Below are 27,517 nucleotides of genomic sequence, written 5' to 3'. Positions count from 1 at the left end.
CTATTCATATATGTGAGCAGTGTGTGAGCAAGAAGCCTGACCATGCCCCCCCCCACCTCTTTGGGTCCGACCACCCAAGCTAACAAGCTAACCTCAGTTCAGATGTTCAGATGCGTTTCCACCACTGCCAGTGTTCTTTTGTTTGGTAGGCGGAGCATGCAGACTTTGATATGCACATCATCAAGAGCGCGTACACTGTTGCATGGCCTCGCCCTCTCCACACAGAGCCCACACAGTGTAATTTAACATATTTACCAAAGGTGAAAATATGGCCATCGTGCTTCATCTGAGGCTATCAAAGTTTATTGCTTGGCTGCAACTGGCTGGTTCACTGTTCTCTCTGATCACCTCACACACAGACAGCAGGCTGACCCCACCTACTACATAGAGCAGGCTGAAGGTGCTGACCACACCTCCTACATAGAGCAGGCTGATCCCACCTCCTACATAGAGCAGGCTGATCCCACCTCCTACATAGAGCAGGCTGATCCCACCTCCTACATAGAGCAGGCTGACCCCACCTCCTACATAGAGCAGGCTGACCCCACCTCCAACATACAGCAGACTGATCCCGCCTCCTGAAGAGAGCAGGGTGACCCCGCCTCCAACATAGAGCAGGCTGACCCCACCTCCTAACCTCCTACATAGAGCAGGCTGACCCCACCTCCTACATAGAGCAAGATATGAGAGGGATGCAGTCTATGGACATGAGTAATGCAACTCACTGAAATGTCGGTGACTTGTGTATAATCATACTGTGCAGCATCATACCGCTTATTCTGTGTACAGTTCCGTGCAGCGCACCATCGCTTGTGTACGGTACCTTTCATTACAAATTGATGCATTGTGACACCCCTAATTTAAATACGTATCACACGATTTTATAAGGGAGAGATGCACACCCTGATCTGACATGGTAAATAAAAAACTGAAATACATACACCTGTTGCTTAACTAATATTTTTAAAGAACTTGATATGGAAATGAAGTAAAGATATTTGGTAACATGAAATCTGTGGAGTTGGGGAAAACTATGCTTGAATGTTTTTAGCCAATGACCAAGCACTTGTGTTGAAAGTAGCAGAAACGCCGGAGAGCTGGGTAACCCACTTTTCCCACTTTTCCCCCTTTTCCCTTGGGAGATGATTACCTGCTGGCAGCAGAGAGGTCTTTGAGCTTCCTGCCCTCTAGAGAGGCTAGATGCTGCTCCAGAGCCTCCAGGAGAGTGCTGGGAGTCTGAGGGGGAGGAAAAGGTTGGTAAGATGAGAGGTCAACATTAGGGCCATGGTCAAGTGGGTAAAGTGTGCACAGGGCTCACTCCTTTCTCCTCCGTTCGTCATTTCATCCGACTATCACATATGCATACACACAGAAAGCGGCAGCCTTTCCTCAAACTCATGTCCACTTATCTATTCTAAAGCCTTTTTTTTATTATTATTACTGTATTTGGTTTCATCAGGTTTGGTTGACCAGCATGCACACATCAGCCCTCAGTCATGCAAGCAGGTCCACCGGAGGACTGACAGGTCAAGATTAAGCGGGACGTCTTTTCTGCAGGGCTCCCGAACAGAAAGACGAGCACATGCACAGACCAGCATTGCACAAATGCTCTCCTGCATTCACACACGCACACGCACATACGAGTACTACACCCACAAACAGAATCACCATCTTAAAACTAAGAGTTAACCTGTGGATTCCACTTTAAAAGTCAAATGAACAGTTTCTGCTTTTGATGTCATTTGGAAAATAATCGATCAGTAATCAAGCAGATGAAGCAGACACTGGAAACCAGCACAGTTAACTCAGTGAAATGTGGTTGTCGGGTGAAAAGCGGAGTATACACATCAGCAGCTGGCCGGCCTCATTTGCTGTCTGCAGCGGATGGCTTCGTTTTGACCGCATGTGACACCGCAGCTTTCACCCACAGCCGCCACATTTCAGCCTTCAGAGAATGCAGTGCAAACACAACAAGCAAAGAAAAGAGCTCTCATATACTTATTTTAAGGGGGAAAGAGTAAAATGCCAATTCTGGAAATCCTTGTCCAAAGAAATGTAGAATATGCTAAAAGTTAAAAAGTAAAACAGACACATATCTGGAGCTGAGTATAGGCATGGGTCATTATGTTGTTGAATAGGGGCAGATAGGGTCTTCATAAGCACCACGAACATGACAATCAAAACTCAGCCGATTTCTGATGTGAACGTCCAATTGTGCGTCAGCTGAAGAGGGTAGGTTATGCATCACACTTTGAGCATGAGCCGCAGTACTTATGATGGCGTTATGTACACCTATCCAAGTCATATTTGCAGAAACCTACTTAATTTAAAAAAAAGAAACCATTCGCTGCTCTCCCCACAGCTAAGGCAAAGGGACTGGTTTAAGATAAATGATTTGAACACTTCTTACATGAATGAAACCTTACTCTTAAATCTCTATTATCTTATTTGTATGGATTAGCATTTGAATCTGCAGGCCGGGGTTGATACTTAGACTGTGGAAGTACAGTCAGGTCCATAAGTATTTGGACAATGACCCCCCCCCCCCCCCCAAATTTGTACACCACCACAATATAGTTGAAATGAAGCAATCCAGAAATGCTCGAAGGGGTTTATGAAAAATATCCCTTAGGAACTACAGACATGGTTGCACACAGTCACTCTATTTTCAGAGCCAATAAGGAAAAAGACAAAATAAGAGCATTATTGTCAACAGAAATCATCACTTTTGCAGCCACCTTTCTTAAGGCAAGTCAGGTGATAGATACATGAACATTTCTAAGACATTGTAGTGTGTCTTGAACTTCATTTACCTCAATTATTAAGAAATAATAACAGCATGTTACTGAGCATTTAATATGTCTGGAGTAAACTGTTTTTAAAAACTAACCTTTCAAGAAGGAGACTAGTGAGGGAAGGCAAAATCAAGCCCTCGTCCATGTCGTGACTTGTGGATAATGGATAAAGTCGGGGACCACCTTTTGGGGTGAAATACGGTTGGGCCCTTGTGTGCCCTGTGGCTGCTACAGTAACCATCTCAACAAGAATCCTGAACACAAAGGATGCTAATGGGCCTCTGGTGAAACAAGAAATCCTCAACAGTGGACCAGGCCAAGGAGGTGATGGTTTGTCACCCAATGGTCCTCAGACCCCGATCATCTGGAATTTCCAGCCATCGGACCAGGCTAAGGATCTGTCTAGGACTGTGTGTTTGTCAGCATGCAACAACATTCTCATGTGAAACAAACCCACGCACAGGCGTCTCTAGATCAACCATGAATGTGGAATTCCACCATCCAGTCCAGGAATCAACCAAGGGATGATCTTCCTCAACACTGAAGGATTGCCACGACCAGTGAGGGAAGCCACCAACACACTCAGGCAAATCTGAAGGCCCCTGTGATTGGATAAACTGTGCTTAGTATGACTTTTTGCCACTGCATCTCCACTTACACAGCTTCATGGTGAAATATAACAGAGAAAAATTTTCTTAACAGAAATCCTGAAATTTCGGCAAGCCTAGATTTGGTGAGGCTTTTTTTTTTTTTTTTTTTTTAATGAAAATCCTTTTCAATATGAAGCTGTGACTGGTGATGCAACAGGAAAAAGTTGCACAATCCTCAGTTTCAACAATCACATTCACAGAAACCTATAATGTCTTCAGAGTTGTCATGCATGTTTTGGTGGTTTCCTTCATCTCTTACACAGTCACCCACATTTTGAAAACTGTCTACTTCAGACATGTTTATCACACAGTACCATACTGTAAAAGTGATGATATGTATTTATTTTGTCCAATAACTTATGGTCTCTAACCCTGAGGGTCTGTGGGTAAAAAATGGTTATAATAGCTAAATGTCCATGCAATATTATTGTAAAAACCCCTTGAATTGAAGCTACAATTCCTCACCACAGCACAAGTGCTTTGGGATTGTTTTATTTCAACTACATTTTAGTGGAGTACGGAGACAAAATAAAAAAATTTAAAAAACAGTCACTGTCCAAACACTTACGGACTTGGCTGTTGGTGCCAGAAAGATAAAAGTTAATATTCAGACAGACCCTAAGCCAGGTTGGTGAAGGTAGCTGCCAGTTCCTAATTCACAATTCAAAAAGTGCTTCAGCCACCTTCACCCAATAGCCTACAACAAAAAATATCACTTGAACCACCTTGAGCCAAGGATATAGGATGGAAACACTGTGTGAGTCACCTTCTCCCCAGTGATCAAGTTGGGAAATATCACCTGAGCTACCTTGAGCCAAGGATCTAGGATGGAAAAGCCACCTTCAAGCAAGACCTGGCTCAAGGTGGATGAAGGCCGATTTGTATCACGGATCCCTGACTCAAGGTCGCTCATATGATATTTCAATTCTAGATTCCTGGCTCAGAATGGAGCAAATTGGCAACGAAGTTCATTTTTTGAATTGTGAACTGCAAACTGGCAGCTAGCTTCACCAAGCTGTAATAAAAATAAAGACTTTTGTAATTCAGCTGATGGACATGATGGATAGGAATGATTTTAATATGCATTCACTGCGATAAGAAAAACTTACCTAAGTAATTTTTAAATAATTGGGGGTTTATTGTTAGGCCTGTATTTATTGGTTCCTCTCTGTTGTAGAGTGTTCAGACAAATGCGGACGTGAGAAGGTATTCAGGAGGGTGGAGGAGAGGGGAGGTGGGCGGGGCAGCTGCAGTGTGGGCAGGTCTGTAGGGTGAGTAGGGAACGGGAGCGTTTAGAATGAAGCATCATGGGATTGGCTTGACGGATTTATAGACTGGTTGACTGACTGGTTGATTGAGATGAGATGTGGACTGACCTGTGTGAGATCGGGGCTGTCGCCCTGATCTATCCCAACTCGCTGTGTCACAAAAAAGGAGGGAGGGGGTAAGGGAGGGAGGAGGAGGGAGGCAAAATCAAAACAAACCAAATGTAATAAAATGAAGACGAAGCAAAAAAGAAAAAAAAAAAAAAACTCAAGAGACCACAAGATTTAAAAAAAAAGGGGGGGGGGGGGGAGGAAGGGAGGCACGTGAAGGAGGAAGAGGAGGGAGAGAGAAGAATCAAACCTAAGCATTCATTACTCCATGCAGTGGCTGAAAAGGAAAAACAAACAGAAGACAACAGAGGAAGAGGGCAGGAGGGTGCATGCACACACATACAAACAGCTATAGTTACAGTGCATGTACACACATAGAAGTGCACATACACACGCACACACGCTGATATCTGGAGACTGGTTTGAAATGAATGTTGAGCACACCGACTGATTGGACAAGCAGGGCGGAGAAGGCAGACAGCAGGTCACGTGACTGCGAGGTCAGAAACATCCAAAACGAAGACACTCAACTAATGTTGACTTTGAACGGAAAGAGAAGGAAGGGACACAGATGACACACAAACAGACAAACACACGTTTTGTTAGACAGGTAAAAATGAATGGGTTTGTAAAGTCAACGTTAGTCTTTTTTTTTTCTTCTTTTTTTTTGTCTTTGGATAGAAAAGCTGCACCCCAAACCTTCTTCCAAGCAGGAACAAAAAAGCCTTTGAAGATGACGCGCGAGATAAAAACTACCAGTCTACAGAGGCTCAAACTCTTTACATTTGCCATGAAGCCTGAGAAGTATTGAAACTAGGAACTAACAGCCGTCGTTAAGGTATTTAAAGAAAGGGAGGAACTAAAATAAGTAAAAGGAGACAGAGATAGAGACAGAGCTTGCTTGGGCATGCAGTGCAGGCATGTGAACAGGCAGCACGCGAGGGCTCCCTCAACTGGAAGCGCTACACGAGGAAGCTAAAGACTCAGCCATTAATCATTGTCTTGGAGTAACCCCCGCCCAGGTCAGGGTAAGAGAAGGACAGAAACAGGAGAAAGTCTAGAGGCAAAAAAAAAAATTTTTAAAAAGACTTGAAAGTTTAAAGACCAAAACCCCTGGACACTGGTCTACGGTCAGTTTTAAGCTCATATGGACCATCGACCAGATTGCAAGGACAGTGAAAGTCTAGAGCAGCTCTCAATCCGATAGAAGTGCTTTCCTCTGAGAAACAGCAGAAAATTTCAAAGTAATATAGAGATGTAGTCTTGGAGCTGGGGCTACCCCCTTTGCAACCCCCAGAACTAAACCAAAGCAATTGTTTTAGGTTCCTTAGATGATCACAAAACACAATCAGGATGTTCCTAAATTAAAAAAAATTGGCTTCAAGACATATTGAAGCTTCATTCATTCATTTTCCAGCGCTTATCTGAGTGGGGGTCACGGTGGCAGTTTCCCAAGCAGGGCCCCCCACACTTCCCTATCTTCAGCCAAGTCCTCCATCCAGAGGTGTTCCCAAGAAAGCTGGGAAATATAATCCCTCTAGCGTGTCCTGGGTCTTCCCTGGGGCCTCCTCCCAACTGGACGTGCCTGTAAGACCTCCCTAGGGAGACAGCCAGAGGGCATCCTCAGCAGATGCCTGAACCACCTCGGCTGGCTGTTTTCGATGTGAAGAAGCAGCAGCTCTACTCAGAGTCTCTTCCGGAGAGTACACCACCTCACCCTGTCCAGGACTGTAAGCCCAGAAACCCGTCAGAGGGATCTCACATCCACCGCTTGTATCCACAACCTTATTCTTTCACTTATTACCCCAAAGTTCATGACCATAGGTGAGGATAGGAGCATAAATTAACTGGTAAATTGAGTCTTGCCTTCTCGCTTAGCGCTTTCTTCACCACGACAGTCCAGTACAACATCCATAAACCATCAGAAGCAGCCCCAATCCGCCTATCGATCTCACACTTCAATTTGCCTCCACTCATGAACAAGATGCCGATATACTTAAACTCCTCCATTTAGGACTGGATCACTCATTGCAGTGGTTCCAGTACCACATACTCCTGCAGCACCCTCCAAAGGACAGGTCCCTTGAGGACACCTCAAGGGACCTGGTCATACACCTTTTCCAAGTCCACAAAACACATGTAGACTGGTTGGTCATACTCCCAAAACCCTTCTAATATCCTTGCAAGAGTAAAGAGCTGGTCCACCATTCCACGACCAGGATGGTACCCACATTGCTCCTACTGAATCTGGGGCTCGGCGAACGGTCTAAGTCTCCTTTCTAGTATTCTCGCATAGGCTTTCCCAGGGAAGCTGAGAAGTATGACTCCTTGGACCTACTCTCCAGTCGCCTTTTTAAAAGATGGGGACCACTACGCAGTTTGACAATCCAGAGGTACTGTCCCTGACGTTCATGCAGCATTGTATAAGAGTGTCAGCCATAACAGCCCAACAACATCCAGAGGCTTCAACATTTCAGGGTGAATCTTGTCCACCCCTGGCGACTTGCCACCAAAGAGTTTTTTGATGACCTCTGTGATTTCTGCTTGGGTGATGGCACCAGATTCATCTGAGTCTTCCATCCCTGCCTCCTCAACGGAGGGCATGTCAGTAGGGTTGATGAGATCCCCAAAGCAAGGAGAGTCTAAAGGGTCTGGTGCAATGTTTTCATGGGCAGTGGACATGGACAATCGCAGACATGGGCCGATATTCAAGATGACATCCAAAATGGCCACCTAAACAGGTTGATTACCGTGGTGACCCTCAGAATGTTAGAATGCTAGAAGAAAGATAAATGCCGGAAACAGAAGGTCAGTTCAGATTTTAGTGTGAGATTGAACAAAATGCCAGATGGGAATCCCTGCCTGAAGGTACACAGGTATGAAACGCTCCTGCTGATGAAATGCTACAACTCCAGTGTTGATCTAATATGTCAAATTCAGTTACAAATATTGAAATGCATACAATTGTTTGAAAATGATGGAATGCCTCGCCTGATGTATGAAAGACAACTGTGTTGGTGTTTAGTTCGGTAATCAACTTATTAGAATGTCATTTTTTGTTTTTTGTTAGGAAAACACATTGAAATATTACATGAGAAGAACGTTTTAGTCACAGTAAATATGTTTGAGATAAATATGTTTCATAATATAAAATACAAGTTTTAAATTCAAAATGGTGTACAAAATGTCTGCCCAACTAGTGTTTTCAATTAAAGTGCACCTAAAATGTATCACAGCAGCAAAAAATGTAATTAATAATAACAGAACACTTTGGAGGTCATTTTGAACATCTGGTGTGAAACCAGCGTTTATTGATTACTGTGAACGTTATCACTGTGTTTTAGAGTTGTTTGACGTAACTAAAAAAATCTGGTTTGGTTTTGTTCTGGGGGATGGGGCGGTGGTGGAGGAGCAAAGGGGGATGATCTGAGCTCCCCTACTATTGGGGCAAAGGAATGTGGACACGGTTGAGGTATGCTCCAGACAGACATCCCTGTCCTGTCCAGTGGTGTTTGACTCCGTTTCCCCTGCAGAGCACCAGCAGGACGAACAGACGTTACCTCGGCCACTTTGAGGAACTCGGACAGTTTTGTCATCCTGTTGAGGAAGGTCTTGTAGATCTCTAAAGCTTCTTTGCACTGGTTCTTCTTCATGTCAAAGTATTTCTCTGTGATTCAGAAAACCAGATTTAGCACAAAAGTTTCATTTCACTCCCAAAAAGATGGAAAGGTTTTTAAGCACCTCACAGAGGTTCGAGACAACACAGAAAACTAGATGTAAACCAATGTGGAAGACTCATGTCTTGATATAGTACAACCCCAATTCCAATGAAGTTGGGATGTTGTGTGAAATGTAAATAAAACAGAATACAATGATTTGCAAATCCTCTTCAACCTATATTCAACTGAATACACCACAAAGACAAGATATTTAATATTGAAACTGATAAACTTTATTGTTTTTGTGAAAATATTTGCTCATTTTGAAATGGAAGCCTGCAACACATTTCAAAGAAGCTGGGACAGTGGTATGTTTACCACTGTGTTACATCACCTTTCCTTCTAACAACACTCAATAAGCGTTTAGGAACTGAGGACACTAATTGTGAGTGTCATGACCGAGTATAAAAGGAGCATCTCCAAAATGATCAGCCGTTCACAAGCAAAGATGGAGTGAGGATCACCACTTTGTGAACAACTGCATGAAAAAATAGTCCAACAGTGTTGCTCAACATTCAATTGCAAGGAATTTAGGGATTCCATCATCTACAGTCCATAATATAATCAGAAAATTCAGAGAATCTGGAGAACTTTCTACACGTAAGCAGCAAGGCAGAAAACCAACACTGAATGCCCGTGACCTTCGATCCCTCAGTTGGCACTGCATTAAAAACCAACATCAATGTGTAAAGGATCTTACCGCGTGGGCTCAGGAACACTTCAGAAAACCATTGTCAGTTAACACAGTTCGTCGCTACATCTACAAGTGCAAGTTAAAACTCTACCATGCAAAGCGAAAGCCATACATCAACAACATCCAGAAACACCACCGCAAAGTGGAAAAGTCTGCTGTGGTCTGATGAGTCCACATTTCAAATTGTTTTTGGAAATCATGGACGTTGTGTCCTCCAGACAAAAGAGGCAAAAGACCATCCAGATTGTTACCAGCGCGAAGTTCAAAAGCCACCATCTGTGATGGTATGGGGGTGTGTTAGTGTCCATGGCATGGACAACTTACACATCTGTGATGGCACCAACAATGCTGAAAGGGACATCCAGGTTTTGGAGCAACACATGCTGCCATCCAAGCAACATCTTTTTCAGGGACGTCCCTGCTTATTTCAGCAAGACAATGCCAAGCCACATTCTGCACGTGTTACAACAGCGTGGCTTCATAGTAAAAGAGTGCGGGTACTAGACTGGCCTGCCTGCAGTCCAGACCTGTCGCCCATTGAAAATGGGTGGCGCATTATAAAGCGCAAAATACGAGAATGGAGACCCCGGATTGTTGAACAACTGAAGTCATACATCAAGCAAGAATGGGAAAGAATTCCACCTACAAAGCTTCAACAATTAGTGTCCTCAGTTCCCAAACGCTTATTGAGTGTTGTTAGAAGGAAAGGTGATGTAACAGTGGTAAACATACCACTGTCCCAGCTTTTTTGAAACGTGTTGCTGGCATCCATTTAAAAATGAACAAAGATTTGCACAAAAACAACAAAGTTTATAAGTTTGAACATTAAATATCTTGTCTTTGTGGTGTATTCAATTGAATATAGGTTGAAGAGGATTTGCAAATCATTGTATTCTGTTTTTATTTACATTTTACAAAATGTCCCAACTTCATTGGAATTGGAGTTGTAAAAGAACTATGGTGACCTCGCTTATTGAAGTGTCATTGTTTAATTACCGACTATAATGATGTCATTGTGTAATACGAGGTCTGTTAGAAATGTATTCGACCTTTTTATTTCTTTCAAAAACCTGATGATTTGAAGCACGTGTGTTTGCATGAGCCAACCTTGAACCTTTGTGCGCATGCGTGATTTTTTTCACGCCTGTCGATTGCGTCATTTGCTTGTAAGCATCCTTTGTGTGAGGATGGGTCTAGTCTCTCGTCGTTTTTCTTTGCAAGAAAATGGCGGAACGGCTGGAGCAGCGCGACTGCATCAAATTTTGCCAGAAACTGGGCGACAGCCAGGTGGAAACCATTCGGATTATTCAGACAGCTTTCGGTGACGATGCTATGGGCATCACACAGATTAAGGAGCGGTACAACCGGTTTAAAGACGGCCACACAACGGTGGAGAGCGCGCCGCGCTCCGGTCGGCCATCAACATGCTGAAATGACCAGATCATTTCCAAAGTGAACTGTTGTGTGTTGGGGGTTTGGCTGTATGTTTTTGTGTTGTTTTCTTTTCTTTGCTCTCCAGGTGGTATGCAAACTGTTTTTTTGTCTGTGGAGAAGGTGCTGGCAGAAGAGTCCTTCACCCTCATCAGCATTATTAGCTGCACCTGTGGAGGATGCTCACGTGTAAACTTAAAGACTTTCAGCTGAAGCAGATAATGAGATGGCGTTCTGCATTTAAGCCATGAGTGGTTCAAGCAGAATTGCCGGGAACTCAACCTTGTGACGTTCGGTTGTGAGATGCTGAGGACCGCACCTGGGTTTGACACATCGTGCCTGTGAAGGAGGACGGGTGAGGGACACATGCTGTCAGCACACAGCAGAGGTGATGATTGTCTGAATAAGTGTTAACAGTAATTTGATATTTTGTTACGCAGTATATTTGAACATTGATGAGAATTGTGCAGCTCGCTTCTCATTGCCGTGGCGTACGGAATGATGATCCTCCACCTGTTGTGAGAAGCTGCTCATTTACATAAAGCTTAAATTCAGACCTGAATGTGTTGCTGATAGTGTGTGCCTTTGAAGGATATTTGTTGTAGCTGTTGACTTACCTCACCTTTTCCATCCTTCACAGAGTCAGTTTGTCGTGTCCACCTGGGGGTGTTCGGCGGTGAGTTTGGGTCCAGAAGCATCGGGCTTCGACCCATTTGGGCGCTGGAGAGCGCGCCGTCCTTCACCTCGCCAGACAAACCGCACATTTATGTTGTACACAATTATTGCACAGAAGGGAAATAAATGTTTTGTTTTTGGAACCGCTTTCTGGTTATTTTAGCGATGGGTTCAGTCAGACGCTGGTCGCGCTCCTCAACTCGCGTCTGCACATAACAGTGAACGCTGTGGTGATGCAGGACCGTCGTGTGACTGTCCGAGAAATTGCAGAAGAGGTGGACATCAGCACTTTTTCGTCACATTCCACTGTGACAGAAGATTTTGCCATGAAAACAGCTGCATCGAAATTCATGCCGATGGCTTGGGCACGAAGCTGATGGCGGAACAAAAGCGCCACCGTGTTGAAGTCTCACAGAACATGTTGGGACATGCCCAGCTCTTCCACCATTCAGAAGATTCAGACAGCTTTCGGTGGCTTTTCAGTCGTGTGACTATCCGAGAAATTGTGGAAGAGGTGGGCATGTCACAAAATGTCCTGTGAGACTTCAACACGGTGGCGCTTTTGTTCCGCCATCAGCTTCGTGCCATCGGCATGAATTTCGCTGCAACTGTTTTCATGGCAAAATCTTCTGTCACAGTGGAATGTGCCGAAAAAGTGCTGATGTCCACCTCTTCCGCAATTTCTCGGATAGTCACACGACGGTCCCACATCACCACAGCGTTCACTTTGTAAATCATCTTTAATCACCATCTTTAAACCGGTTGTACCGCTCCTTAATCTGTGTGATGCCCATAGCATCGTCACCGAAAGCCGTCTGAATAATCCGAATGGTTTCCACCTGGCTATCGCCCAGTTTCTGGCAAAATTTGATGCAGTCGCGCTGCTCCAGTCGTTCTGCCATTTCCTTGCAAAGAAAAAACGACGAGAGACTCCACCCATCCTCACACAAAGGCTGCTTACAAGCAAATGACGCAATCGACAGGCGTGAAAAAATTCACGCATGCGCACGAAGGTTCAAGGTTGGCTCATGCAAGCACACGTGATTCAAATCCATCAGGTTCTTGAAAAAAATAAAAAGGTCGGATACTTTTCTAACAGACCTCGTATATACAGTTTGCATACGCGCTATGTTCCTGACAACCATTTTCCAAAACATCAGAGGAAAAGTGAAGTTATAAACATTTTTCATGCCTTCCACAGGTGTCACTGGCTTCAGCTCTATCTGGCATCATACTATAATTTGACAAACATATTCCGCTACTCCTCTCCGGTGCTTGGGCCAATTTCCACCAAACTTGATATATTTGACATGGGGTGTGAGTGTTAGGGGTGCCCACCCTTCACCTGCCTGTGGCAGATAGATGATTATTTTAGAGATGTGGGAATGGAGTGGGTGATTGCCATCCAGGACTTCAGGTGATTCTGCGGTGCCACGGATGCAGCAAAGTGTGGCATCACAGTGCTCTCACACGTCTTAATCACAAAACTGTTTAAAAACTTAATTTTGACCATGGAACTTTATTTTCAACTCATTTTGGACTACATGTGACACATGAGGTCCACAGTTTTCCTAGGCAGATGTAAATCATTTGGATTCAATTTCATTTTCAATTTATTTAATTTGTATAGCGCCAAATCACAACAAAGCTGCTTCAAGGTGCTTCACACAAGTAAGGTCTAACCTTACCAACCCCTAGAGCAAGCACACAGGTGACAGTGGTAAGGAAAAACTCCCTCTGATGATGTTGAGGAAGAAACTTCAAGCAGACCAGAATCAAAGGGGTGACCCTCTGCTTAGGCCATTTCTTGTCTCAACGTAGCCTGATTTGGGGATGTATATGAATTGAACTGAATTGAATTAAGTGCATACAGGAAGCAAATGGGATGGATTTATCATCTTAAGTTGTAATGGGGAGTTTTAGGCATAATTTGAAATAAACCCATCAGAATGTCATCTGTCGTCCCCAGGAACCTGACATGCCACGCACATTTCTATTTTAAAAAGTGGCTCAGTGTACCAGGTAGCACCAGCGGACAGCAGCCACCAAAGTTGAGGAGAAACAGCAGGGAAGCAGTCACGTCAATTCTTGAACTTTTCCATGAGCTGCAATTATGAAATAGATGAGATCTGTGGACACAACACCCCTGCGTGTCTACCCAAGCCGGTGTCCCGTCCTGGACACCAGCATGGACTCCCAGAATTCCCTGTATATTTGTATTGTCAATTGTGTCGGTAGCATGGCCCAAGCAGACGGTCACCCCTTTCAGTTTGGTCTGCTTGAGGTTTCTACCTCAAATCGTCAGAGGGAGTTTTTCCGTCACCTGTGTGCTTGCTCTAGTGGTTGGTACGGTTAGACCTTACTTGTGTGAAGCGCCTTGAGGCAGCTTTGTTGTGATTTGGTGCTATATAAATGAAATGCATTGAAATTAAATTGAAACTGAAATGAGTGTTTACTTTTATTTTGTTTAATGGCCCCTTCACACATAGTGCAAAGTTTGGACGAAAATGGCAAAACAGTGTGAAACAGTACAAAATTAGCGCACGAAACATCTTGCCAACAGGCAGGGGTGCATGAACCCGATGCGAAATTTCGTGCATGTGCCGGTGTCCATTGAACAGGAACAGGAGCAGCGCACCATATGCTGCCACTTATGTAGAAGAAATAAAAACCAGCTTGTACGTGTGGGACCACATCGCGCCGCTTATGTGGAATAATAAAAAAAAAACACCACCTGGGACGTGAACTCATGCCTCAAAACCTCTGATTCCCAGTCAGAGACTTTACCACTGAGCTACAGAGCTATTCTTTGAAAGCTGCGGGAATCTGCCTCATATCAGGAAGGACATGGAAGCATTACAAAAAAAAAATTAAATCCCACACCATATAAAAACACGGCATTTATCAAGCGAGCAATACAAATATTATCAAAGCACATGTCAAGATTACGTCCACATGATCTTGTAATGACAATGACAATAAATCTCATCCATCCACATCTACTGGTCAGGTGCGTCCAGTTGGCCGCGTGCGTGTTCTGCCCGACACGCGTGTCTTGTGGACGGCGCGCCGCAGCACAGACACCACATCATGTGGAACAGAGCTCACGTGGGTGACGTGATGGTCAGATTGCCCGCTGCGTGTTCTGATCTGACGGTCCGTTTCAACCTGGGGGTCTGTCACCTGTGCGCGCAGTCACTTGCTGCAGCTTGTCGCCACCACGGTGACATGTGTTTTTATTCATGTCCACGTAAATACAGCAATCACACACACAGCCTCTACTGGTGGTTGGCTCTCACTGCGGTATTGTATCACTTCCTGTTCCGGAGCACAGCGGTGTTTTTCTGTATCTGTTAGCTGTTTAATCTGCGCAGTTAGATTGATCTAGTTATCTAGATTACGATTTGTTTCCCAGTGTAATCTTTACGTGCCTTAACTAAAGCACTCCTTCTGCTGAATCACCTCTAAATTATTTACACATTATTCACTTTGCGTGTTTTTAGGAATCCGCTAGCTTAGCGTAGCTACTAGCTCTTAGCCGATTTAGCATGGCGGCTTCTCCTGTCTCTCCCGCACTTTTCTGCTCTGGGTGTGAAATGTTTAGTTATTCCTCGGCCTCCTTTAGCAGTAACGGTACTTGTAATAAGTGTAGCTTATTCGTAGCTTTGGAGGCCAGGCTGGGCGAATTGGAGACTCGGCTCCGCACCGTGGAAAATTCTACAGCTAGCCAGGCCCCTGTAGTCGGTGCGGACCAAGGTAGCTTAGCCGCCGTTAGTTACCCCCTGGCAGATCCCGAGCAGTCGGGAAAGCAGGCTGACTGGGTGACTGTGAGGAGGAAGCGTAGCCCTAAACAGAAGCCCCGTGTACACCGCCAACCCGTTCACATCTCTAACCGTTTTTCCCCACTCGACAACACACCCGCCGAGGATCAAACTCTGGTTATTGGCGACTCTGTTTTGAGAAATGTGAAGTTAGCGACACCAGCAACCATAGTCAATTGTCTTCCGGGGGCCAGAGCAGGTGACATTGAAGGAAATTTGAAACTGCTGGCTAAGGCTAAGCGTAAATTTGGTAAGATTGTAATTCACGTCGGCAGTAATGACACTCGGTTACGCCAATCGGAGGTCACTAAAATTAACATTAAATCGGTGTGTAACTTTGCAAAAACAATGTCGGACTCTGTAGTTTTCTCTGGGCCCCTCCCCAATCGGACCGGGAGTGACATGTTTAGCCACATGTTCTCCTTGAATTGCTGTCTGTCTGAGTGGTGTCCAAAAAATGAGGTGGGCTTCATAGATAATTGGCAAAGCTTCTGGGGAAAACCTGGTCTTGTTAGGAGAGACGGCATCCATCCCACTTTGGATGGAGCAGCTCTCATTTCTAGAAATCTGGCCAATTTTCTTAAATCCTCCAAACTGTGACTATCCAGGGTTGGGACCAGGAAGCAGAGTTGTAGTCTTACACACCTCTCTGCAGCTTCTCTCCCCCTGCCATCCCCTCATTACCCCATCCCCGTAGAGACGGTGCCTGCTCCCAGACTACCAATAACCAGCAAAAATCTATTTAAGCATAAAAATTCAAAAAGAAAAAATAATATAGCACCTTCAACTGCACCACAGACTAAAACAGTTAAATGTGGTCTTTTAAACATTAGGTCTCTCTCTTCTAAGTCCCTGTTGGTAAATGATATAATAATTGATCAACATATTGATTTATTCTGCCTAACAGAAACCTGGTTACAGCAGGATGAATATGTTAGTTTAAATGAGTCAACACCCCTGAGTCACACTAACTGTCAGAATGCTCGTAGCACGGGCCGGGGCGGAGGATTAGCAGCAATCTTCCATTCCAGCTTATTAATTAATCAAAAACCCAGACAGAGCTTTAATTCATTTGAAAGCTTGTCTCTTAGTCTTGTCCATCCAAATTGGAAGTCCCAAAAACCAGTTTTATTTGTTATTATCTATCGTCCACCTGGTCGTTACTGTGAGTTTCTCTGTGAATTTTCAGACCTTTTGTCTGACTTAGTGCTTAGCTCAGATAAGATAATTATAGTGGGCGATTTTAACATCCACACAGATGCTGAGAATGACAGCCTCAACACTGCATTTAATCTATTATTAGACTCTATTGGCTTTGCTCAAAAAGTAAATGAGTCCACCCACCACTTTAATCATATCTTAGATCTTGTTCTGACTTATGGTATGGAAATAGAAGACTTAACAGTATTCCCTGAAAACTCCCTTCTGTCTGATCATTTCTTAATAACATTTACATTTACTCTGATGGACTACCCAGCAGTGGGGAATAAGTTTCATTACACTAGAAGTCTTTCAGAAAGCGCTGTAACTAGGTCTAAGGATATGATTCCTTCTTTATGTTCTCTAATGCCATATACCAACACAGTGCAGAGTAGCTACCTAAACTCTGTAAGGGAGATAGAGTATCTCGTCAATAGTTTTACATCCTCATTGAAGACAACTTTGGATGCTGTAGCTCCTCTGAAAAAGAGAGCTTTAAATCAGAAGTGTCTGACTCCGTGGTATAACTCACAAACTCGTAGCTTAAAGCAGATAACCCGTAAGTTGGAGAGGAAATGGCGTCTCACTAATTTAGAAGATCTTCACTTAGCCTGGAAAAAGAGTCTGTTGCGCTATAAAAAAGCCCTCCGTAAAGCTAGGACATCTTTCTACTCATCACTAATTGAAGAAAATAAGAACAACCCCAGGTTTCTTTTCAGCACTGTAGCCAGGCTGACAAAGAGTCAGAGCTCTATTGAGCTGAATATTCCATTAACTTTAACTAGTAATGACTTCATGACTTTCTTTGCTAACAAAATTTTAACTATTAGAGAAAAAATTACTCATAACCATCCCAAAGACGTATCGTTATCTTTGGCTGCTTTCAGTGATGCCGGTATTTGGTTAGACTCTTTCTCTCCGATTGTTCTGTCTGAGTTATTTTCATTAGTTACTTCATCCAAACCATCAACATGTTTATTAGACCCCATTCCTACCAGGCTGCTCAAGGAAGCCCTACCATTATTTAATGCTTCGATCTTAAATATGATCAATCTATCTTTGTTAGTTTGCTATGTACCACAGGCTTTTAAGGTGGCAGTAATTAAACCATTACTTAAAAAGCCATCACTTGACCCAGCTATCTTAGCTAATTATAGGCCAATCTCCAACCTTCCTTTTCTCTCAAAAATTCTTGAAAGGGTAGTTGTAAAACAGCTAACTGATCATCTGCAGAGGAATGGTCTATTTGAAGAGTTTCAGTCAGGTTTTAGAATTCATCATAGTACAGAAACAGCATTAGTGAAGGTTACAAATTATCTTCTTATGGCCTCGGACAGTGGACTCATCTCTGTGCTTGTTCTGTTAGACCTCAGTGCTGCTTTTGATACTGTTGACCATAAAATTTTATTACAGAGATTAGAGCATGCCATAGGTATTAAAGGCACTGCGCTGCGGTGGTTTGAATCATATTTGTCTAATAGATTACAATTTGTTCATGTAAATGGGGAATCTTCTTCACAGACTAAAGTTAATTATGGAGTTCCACAAGGTTCTGTGCTAGGACCAATTTTATTCACTTTATACATGCTTCCCTTAGGCAGTATTATTAGACAGTATTGCTTAAATTTTCATTGTTACACAGATGATACCCAGCTTTATCTATCCATGAAGCCAGAGGACACACACCAATTAGCTAAACTGCAGGATTGTCTTACAGACATAAAGACATGGATGACCTCTAATTTCCTGCTTTTAAACTCAGATAAATCTGAAGTTATTGTACTTGGCCCCACAAATCTTAGAAACATGGTGTCTAACCAGATCCTTACTCTGGATGGCATTACCCTGACCTCTAGTAATACTGTGAGAAATCTTGGAGTCATTTTTGATCAGGATATGTCATTCAAAGCGCATATTAAACAAATATGTAGGACTGCTTTTTTGCATTTACGCAATATCTCTAAAATCAGAAAGGTCTTGTCTCAGAGTGATGCTGAAAAACTAATTCATGCATTTATTTCCTCTAGGCTGGACTATTGTAATTCATTATTATCAGGTTGTCCTCAAAGTTCCCTAAAAAGCCTTCAGTTAATTCAAAATGCTGCAGCTAGAGTACTGACGGGGACTAGAAGGAGAGAGCATATCTCACCCATATTGGCCTCTCTTCATTGGCTTCCTGTTAATTCTAGAATAGAATTTAAAATTCTTCTTCTTACTTATAAGGTTTTGAATAATCAGGTCCCATCTTATCTTAGGGACCTCGTAGTACCATATCACCCCAATAGAGCGCTTCGCTCTCAGACTGCAGGCTTACTTGTAGTTCCTAGGGTTTGTAAGAGTAGAATGGGAGGCAGAGCCTTCAGCTTTCAGGCTCCTCTCCTGTGGAACCAGCTCCCAATTCAGATCAGGGAGACAGACACCCTCTCTACTTTTAAGATTAGGCTTAAAACTTTCCTTTTTGCTAAAGCTTATAGTTAGGGCTGGATCAGGTGACCCTAAACCATCCCTTAGTTATGCTGCTATAGACGTAGACTGCTGGGGGGTTCCCATGATGCACTGTTTCTTTCTCTTTTTGCTCTGTATGCACCACTCTGCATTTAATCATTAGTGATCGATCTCTGCTCCCCTCCACAGCATGTCTTTTTCCTGGTTCTCTCCCTCAGCCCCAACCAGTCCCAGCAGAAGACTGCCCCTCCCTGAGCCTGGTTCTGCTGGAGGTTTATTCCTGTTAAAAGGGAGTTTTTCCTTCCCACTGTAGCCAAGTGCTTGCTCACAGGGGGTCGTTTTGACCGTTGGGGTTTTACATAATTATTGTATGGCCTTGCCTTACAATATAAAGCGCCTTGGGGCAACTGTTTGTTGTGATTTGGCGCTATATAAAAAAATTGATTGATTGATTGATTGACGCACCTCACAGTAGACAGTTGTTAGTCCATGACTGTCCAAACACAGTAGGTGTTGTGTAGCTGGAATGTCCAGAATGACAGATCACCACAGCAGCTTCTGTCGGAAGCCACACCTCACGTGCATGGAGCACACACACCCACGTGTCAGTGTGTGTGTTTGCAAAGTTACACTCGTGGGGAACTTAGGCAAATTTCACAGCAGTACTATGGTGATTGTCTGCAGTCTCTTGTTGTGCCAAGAGTGCCACTGCCCACACATTTTCTAAGTGCCATGCAAGCGGTGTTAGATGTTTGTGCGTGTCACCTGGAATTTGGCCGGCACCTGCTGCGAGAGGGTGTGATGGGTTCACGCAGTGCACACACTGTCTTTAAGGCGCTTGTGTGCGCAAATAGTTGTAGCAACGGGTGTACGAGGCATTGGTGACAGGGACGACATTACACGGCTTGCAAACGATTCTTGTGACATGCACACTAAGTGTGCACTTCGTCCAAACTTGTGTGAAGGGGCCCTAATTGTTTTCAATTCAGTTCTCTTGAAACCACTTACATAAGTCACATCAAAATATAGAATATTGTACTGTGTAAATACCACACATGGAATGTGCTCTACTTTAGACCAGGTTTTGGTGCTCTATGACACAATCGCTTTGTGCTTCCACACAGCGATACCATAACAACAGAACAACACACTGACAGTTGCACAGAAAAGGGCACTTGGTCTAAAACATGGGTGCTAGGTGTGAAAAGCACAGCTGCATACAAGTGGACACTACCAGTGACACTTCTGTTGCACCATGCATTGCTTTGCACCAGCTGGAACCCTAAAATATTTACCCTAAACGTGAGCCTGGGTGGAGCAGCAGGCATGTGACATCAGTAAATACCAAATGTGTTAGTGTGGTTTACCCAGCATGTTGATGACCCCTTCATTATAAGCAGCAAACAACCGTATGGAGTCTTTAAAGAGCAGCATGAAAGCTGTGTTGATCACACCATTGGTCAGCTCGTTTGAATTTGGCTGGAAGAAAGAAAGAAGGAATCAATAAATATGGCTTCCAAACATCCACTGTTCTGATTTCAGATGTTTACCTGGAAATCCAGCAGTGCATCGAGCTGGGTCTGAATGATTGGCAGCGTTTTAATGAGCTTCTCTGTGTTCATGGTGCGCATTACACCATCAGCCCTAGAAAGACAAAATAATAAATGGACACAATCATGTGCAAAGGAAAAATGCAGCTGTTATGATTAGAAAAGGGGTTTTAGGAAACGTTACTTCTTTTGTGTTACAGATTTGAGCAGTATAACAGGTGTTTGTGTGCATGAGTTACCCTCTCTTCATCTTGGTAAGGTCAACAGCTGCTATTCTGTAAGACATGGCTTTTTCATTCAGGTAGCGACTGTAGCGTCTGATGAAGGTTGACATGTTATACCCTGGAGGTCAGAGGTGGGCACTAGAGTTAAATGCAGATCTTGTTGGCTTATTTTCAAAGCAGCATTAAGAAACCATAATCGCTTATTATACATAGAGTGCACAAGTTTGCAATCCCACACATTCAATCACACTCAGGTCAAGTCAACTTTGGGAGCATACGTTGGTACTGCACGTCGCCCTTTCCGCTGCACTGCAGAACCGCATCGCCACCCCCACAGGTGAAACACGGGCATCATTTTGGGCTTTTTTTCAATTGCTGGGATCTTCAGCAATTAGGTACTTGCGTGCTAGCTAATGCACAACAAAGTATGTCACAAGGCCAAAATGTCATAGTTGACATTCCTTCATAAAGAAAGCAGTACTCCTCATCTGAGTCTCCCTAAATAGCCATTCATTTGAGACAGTCTTCCCAGTGGTACTCAAGAATTCTCTGTTGAACAAAAAGACATCAAGTCATTGCTTTAGGTCACTGATTAGTATCCAGGGCTCACCACCACACAGTAAGACTGGGAGACTTGGACCGTTGGTCTCCTGCAAAGGTGTCATGAAGCTTTCTATTCCAGTCCTGATGAAGATCAGTTGCAAACAATGACACTCCCAACTCCTCTCTGAACTTCTGTAGCGCTGCAATCAGAAAATCCATTGATTCTGTGAAGATCATAGCATCGTCTGCATGCAGGCTGGCTGTGGTGTTCAACAACTTGTTGGAGATCATCACAATCGCTATGGGTGTCTTTCAGCAGCATATTTGCAGTATTTTAGATACCACTGCAAAGATGTATACCATATTTTCCAGAGTATAAGTTCTGGGTTTTTTTTTTTTTTTACTAGTTTGGGAGGTATAGCAGCTTATACGCTGGTTTACCTTATATATACATTTATACTTTGCATTTGCTACTAATAATGACTATTTATGTAGGGCTTCCCCAGGAATTAAAGCACTAAACAAAATAAATTCCAGTAATAAAAGAGTAGCACCAGCAAAACACCAGCAATAAAAATACACTACAAAAATGCACAGATCATTCAGAAAAAAGGGTGTATACTTTGCTAACATTTGGGTTCTGCTTGGAAATAAGTATTAAAGGTTAATTCATCCCATATTTATCTCAGAAGTAAAGAGATCGTGCATATAAGAAGTGATGCATCACAACTGAGTGATTCAGACAGTATGGTGCAAAATATACACACGAGAGGTGTTCACACAGTATGTTCACCACACCTCCTATCCAAATCCGGTTGTGCATACATTTTTAAAAATAAAGGGCTCGTTTGAAAGTAACCTGAAGTTAATGGGATTGGGTCCAAAATGACTTGAGTCTAACTACACCTGTTTTTAAAAGGAACCCCCAACTATAACATCAAATTTGTCAAAAAAAATGAAACACTGACATCTGCTATTATAATATATAGTTAGAAGTGCATAAACAAGTCTTGAATGATATAAAATAGCGTTTATTTATCACGTATTTAAATACAACGCGGCCGCCATGTTTTTGCCTGCGCAATGCATTCTGGGGGTGATGATGTGGAAAGGTTTCTGAAATCTTTCATGCAAGCGAAAACAGTGTTAAAGCTAGTTCTTCTACCGAGATAAAATGCCATATTGCGTGGCTTTTGGATGCAATTTTCAGTCTAAGGACAACAAAGAAAGCGAGGTAAGCCTTCAGTGGACGAGTGCAGTTGCCGAAAGACCCGCGGCTGTGCTCACGTCACTTCAACGCGGATGCATTGGAGGCTTTTCATCAACCTCAGCTAATGAGGGAGCTTGTTGGTGTTTCTGGATACAAACGACGTCTTAAACCAGATGCAGTGCCCGTCATATTTCCCCACAAGAAGAAAACTCGTCCACGAGTAACTAGTGAAAATAGGACTAAAACACATGAAAGAGCAGCAGACGCTCTCTTTCTCTGTCGGCATCGGCAAGCAGCCCCCACACAGACACCACTTACAATGGCCAACTCTTGCTTGATCAGAGCGCTGATCTTCATTTCTGACAGTATTTTCAAAGTTCTCTTCCTCACACTGCAGATCACGCTCTGGTTCGAACTGAAAAGGGTGAACAGAGGAGCTCATCATTGCTAATTGCCGCTAGTTGTAATGTAAACACGGGAAGCTCTGCCCCCGTTTGACGTCACTACCCAGAATGCATTGTGTTACAAACAACAATGGCGACCTATGTAGAAATAAAGTTTATTAAAATATCATAAAACTTGACATTATTTTTGCAAATTTTGTCCCATAGTTATGTTACTAATATCACAAGTCATATAGAATAAACATGTATTTATAGTCGGGGTTCCTTTTAAATGTGGTGGACGAGAACATGACAGTGGAAGAGAAGCATAGTGACCGAAACCTGCATAAGATCCACCCATTAATGAGCTGAAGATAATAGGAGCAGCAACAGGTCCGAGGTTACTGTAATTATAAGTACGAATGACTCTGTCAGCTTGATCAAATATAGAGAAAGAGCACATCACACATGGAAGCACTTAGAACCCTGCAACATCTTGACAGATACACAGGAACTACCAGATACCGATAATAAAACTATCGACCTGCCTGAGTCCTCCACAGTGACCACTTTATGCACTTTATGCACCTGAGACATGGTGGAGGGATGGGAAAAAAAGAGCGTAACATCTACAGAAAATTAATGTCTTCTTCATGTGTGATTGTTTCATCTACAACCCACAGCAACAGAATGATCTCTGAACCCGTCCAGAGTAGACTAACTGAATTTCTGGTCATCAAATCAAATCAATTTTATTTATATAGCGCCAAATCACAACAACAGTTGCCCCAAGGCGCTTTATATTGCAAGGCAAAAGCCATACAATAATCACAGAAAAACCCCAACGGTCAAAACGACCCCCTGTGAGCAAGCACTTGGCGACAGTGGGAAGGAAAAACTCCCTTTTAACAGGAAGAAACCTCCAGCAGAACCAGGCTCAGGGAGTGGCAGTCTTCTGCTGGGACTGGTTGGGGCTGAGGGGAGAGAATCAGGAAAAAGACATGCTGTGGAAGACAGCAGAGATCGATCACTAATGATTAAATGCAGAGTGGTGCATACAGAGCAAAAAGAGAAAGAAACACTCAGTGCATCATGGGAACCCCCCAGCAGTCTAAGTCTATAGCAGCATAACTAAGGGATGGTTCAGGGTCACCTGATCCAGCCATAACTATAAGCTTTAGCAAAAAGGAAAGTTTTCAGCCTAATCTTAAAAGTAGAGAGGGTGTCTGTCTCCCTGATCCGAATTGGGAGCTAGTTCCACAGGAGAGGAGCCTGAAAGCTGAAGGCTCTGCCTCCCATTCTACACTTAAAAACCCTAGGAACTACAAGTAAGCCTGCAGTCTGAGAGCGAAGCGCTCTATTGGGGTGATATGGTACTATGAGGTCCCTAAGATAAGATGGGACCTGATTATTCAAAACCTTATAAGTAAGAAGAATAATTTTAAATTCTATTCTATAATTAACAGGAAGCCAATGAAGAGAGGCCAATATGGGTGAAATATGCTCTCTCCTTCTAGTCCCCGTCAGTACTCTAGCTGCAGCATTTTGAATTAACTGAAGGCTTTTCAGGGAACTTTTAGGACAACCTGATAATAATGAATTACAATAGTCCAGCCTAGAGGAAATAAATGCATGAGTTAGTTTTTCAGCATCACTCTGAGACAAGACCTTTCTAATTTTAGAGATATTGCGCAAATGTAAAAAAGCAGTCCTACATATTTGCTTAATATGCGCATTGAAGGACATATCCTGATCAAAAATGACTCCAAGATTTCTCACAGTATTACTAGAGGTCAGGGTAATGCCATCCAGAGTAAGGATCTGGTTAGACACCATGTTTCTAAGGGCCAAGTACAATAACGTCAGTTTTATCTGAATTTGAAAGCAGGAAATTAGAAGTCATCCATGTCTTTATGTCTGTAAGACATTCCTGCAGTTTAACTAATTGGTGTGTGTCCTCTGGCTTCATGGATAGATAAAACTGGGTATCATCTGCGTAACAATGAAAATTTAAGCAATGCTTTCTAATAATACTGCCTAAGGGAAGCATGTATAAAGTGAATAAAATTGGTCCTAGCACAGAACCTTGTGTAACTCCATAATTAACCTTAGTCTGTGAAGAAGACTCCCCATTTACATGAACAAATTGTAATCTATTAGATAAATATGATTCAAACCATCACAGCGCAGTGCCTTTAATACCTATGGCATGCTCTAATCTCTGTAATAAAATTTTATGGTCAACAGTATCAAAAGCAGCACTGAGGTCTAACAGGACAAGCACATAGATGAGTCCACTGTCTGAGGCCATAAGAAGATCATTTGTAACCTTCACTAATGCTATTTCTGTACTATGATGAATTCTGAAACCTGACTGAAACTCTTCAAATAGACCATTCCTCTGCAGATGATCAGTTAGCTGTTTTACAACTACCCTTTCAAGAATTTTTGAGAGAAAAGGAAGGTTGGAGATTGGCCTGGGTCAAGTGATGGCTTTTTAAGTAATGGTTTAATTACTGCCACCTTAAAAGCCTGTGGTACATAGCCAACTAATAAAGATAGATTGATCATATTTAAGATCGAAGCATTAATTAATGGTACGGCTTCCTTGAGCAGCCTGGTAGGAATGGGGTCTAATAGACATGTTGATGGTTTGGAGGAAGTGACTAATGAAAATAACTCAGACAGAACAATCGGAGAGAAAGAGTCTAACCAAATACCAGCATTACTGAAAGCAGCCAAAGATAACGATATGTCTTTGGGATGGTTATGAGTAATTTTTTCTCTAATAGTTAAAATTTTATTAACAAAGAAAGTCATGAAGTCATTACTAGTTAAAGTTAAAGGAATACTCGGCTCAATAGAGCTCTGACTCTTTGTCAGCTTGGCTACAGTGCTGAAAAGAAACCTGGGGTTGTTCTTACTTTCTTCAATTAGTGATGAGTAGTAAGATGTCCTAGCTTTACGGAGGGCTTTTTTATAGAGCAACAGACTCTTTTTCCAGGCTAAGTGAAGATCTTCTAAATTAGTGAGACGCCATTTCCTCTCTAACTTACGGGTTATCTGCTTTAAGCTGCGAGTTTGTGAGTTATACCATGGAGTCAGGCACTGATTTAAGGCTCTCTTTTTCAGAGGAGCTACAGCATCCAAGGTTGTGCTCAATGAGGATGTAAAACGATGTATTGACGAGATAATCTATCTCACTCACAGAGTTTAGGTAGCTACTCTGCACTGTGTTGGTATATGGCATTGGAGAACATAACAAAGAAGGAATCATATCCTTAAACCTAGTTACAGCGCTTTCCGAAAGAGTTCTACTGTAATGAAACTTATTCCCCACTGCTGGGTAGTCCATTAAAGTAAATGTAAATGTTATTAAGAAATGATCAGGCAGAAGGGGGTTTTCAGGGAATACTGTTAAGTCTTCAATTTCCATACCATAAGTCAAAACAAGATCTAAAGTATGATTAAAGTGGTGGGTGGACTCATTTACATTTTGAGCAAAGCCAATTGAGTCTAATAATAGATTAAATGCAGTGCTGAGGCTGTCATTCTCAGCATCTATGTGGATGTTAAAATCGCCCACTATAATTATCTTATCTGAGCTAAGCACTAAGTCAGACAAAAGGTCTGAAAATTCACAGAGAAACTCATAGTAACGACCAGGTGGACGACAGATAACAACAAATAAAACTGGTTTTTGGGACTTCCAATTTGGATGGACAAGACTAAGAGTCAAGCTTTCAAATGAATTCAAGCTCTGTCTGGGTTTTTGATTAATTAATAAGCTGGAGTGGAAGATTGCTGCTAATCCTCCCCCTCGGCCTGTGCTACGAGCATTCTGACAGTTAGTGTGACTCGGGGGTGTTGACTCATTTAAACTAACACAGTGATTCTCAACCGGGGTGCCGTGATCGATCGTCAGGGGTGCCGTGGGCAATTATCAAATATCACCATTATCGGGTGTATGTGCTGTAATAGTGTGGCAGATTATGTAATGCTCTTTTATTCCAGTAGATGGCAGCAAAGTGCTGTACTATAGTATAATAGACATACTTGTGCACATAGCGTTGTGCGTCTCCATGGTTATGGGTTGTTGACTACAGCGTGAATCTCAGCTGCTCACGGAGCATGGCTCCTCTGTGGAAGGAAAAACCGCGTTGGTTGTGGAGGTGTGCGGGGAAGGCGGCCTGACCTCCGTTGATGTCACCGTGGTCAGACTTGGGCCTTCTCGCTCACAACTGGGTTCGCTGAAGGCAGCCTCTGCGCTCCGTGAATATTAGAGTGGCAGATTATTGTGAATAAAAGTGTCGACACGTCTAAAAAAAACACTTGAGATTAGGGCTGTCACAATTCTTACAATATTCGTCAATCGCGATTATTTTTCATATTCGCGATTACCGTGAATTAAATATTTTATCCACAAAGCATAAAACAACTCAGAATCTGACGTCATTGTGCTGCAGCCTCGCTCTCGTCTTAAGGCGGGACAATAACATGGAGGCTGAAGAGCGATCCGTCCTGCCGTTTGGATAAGACGGCCGATTAAAACAGTGGCCGTCTTCTTCAAAAGCCGTCTAAAATGCGGAGCTGTCGGTGTGTGTCTGTGTGTGTGTGCGCGTGCACGGAGTCAACAGGCTGCAGACTGCGAGGGAGGGGGTGCATGAGGGAGATTCCTGAATGCAGGAGTGACACTTTACAGTCTGAGAACCATCAGTGCGCAGCGAGCGCGGACCAGAGAGAGGATTTTAACCCGAGTAAACATGTTAACAAAACCAAAACATGAAGCTGCTTTTACTTC

General features: G+C 43.1%; 1 protein-coding gene across 4 annotated transcripts in view; it reads right to left on the bottom strand.

Moving 5' to 3' along the window:
• The window catches only part of LOC117517161 (phosphatidylinositol-binding clathrin assembly protein-like), a 100,708-nt gene that overhangs the window by 30,591 nt on the left and 42,600 nt on the right, over positions 1 to 27,517 (bottom strand). For 2 of the 4 annotated variants that reach the window (XM_034178082.1, XM_034178083.1), the window contains exons 4-9: positions 20,596 to 20,698; positions 20,357 to 20,450; positions 20,174 to 20,285; positions 8,382 to 8,488; positions 4,822 to 4,863; positions 1,151 to 1,236 (exon numbers count right to left, since the gene is read on the bottom strand). In XM_034178082.1, the coding sequence (XP_034033973.1) occupies positions 1,151 to 1,236; positions 4,822 to 4,863; positions 8,382 to 8,488; positions 20,174 to 20,285; positions 20,357 to 20,450; positions 20,596 to 20,698 (544 nt within the window). The remainder of the gene's footprint in view (positions 1 to 1,150; positions 1,237 to 4,821; positions 4,864 to 8,381; positions 8,489 to 20,173; positions 20,286 to 20,356; positions 20,451 to 20,595; positions 20,699 to 27,517) is intronic. The other 2 variants (XM_034178084.1, XM_034178085.1) reach the window with 1 other exon arrangement.

The sequence above is a fragment of the Thalassophryne amazonica genome, chromosome 9, assembly GCF_902500255.1.
Source record: "Thalassophryne amazonica chromosome 9, fThaAma1.1, whole genome shotgun sequence".
Classification (NCBI taxonomy): Eukaryota; Metazoa; Chordata; class Actinopteri; order Batrachoidiformes; family Batrachoididae; genus Thalassophryne; species Thalassophryne amazonica.
This window is presented reverse-complemented; position numbering and strand designations above follow the sequence as displayed.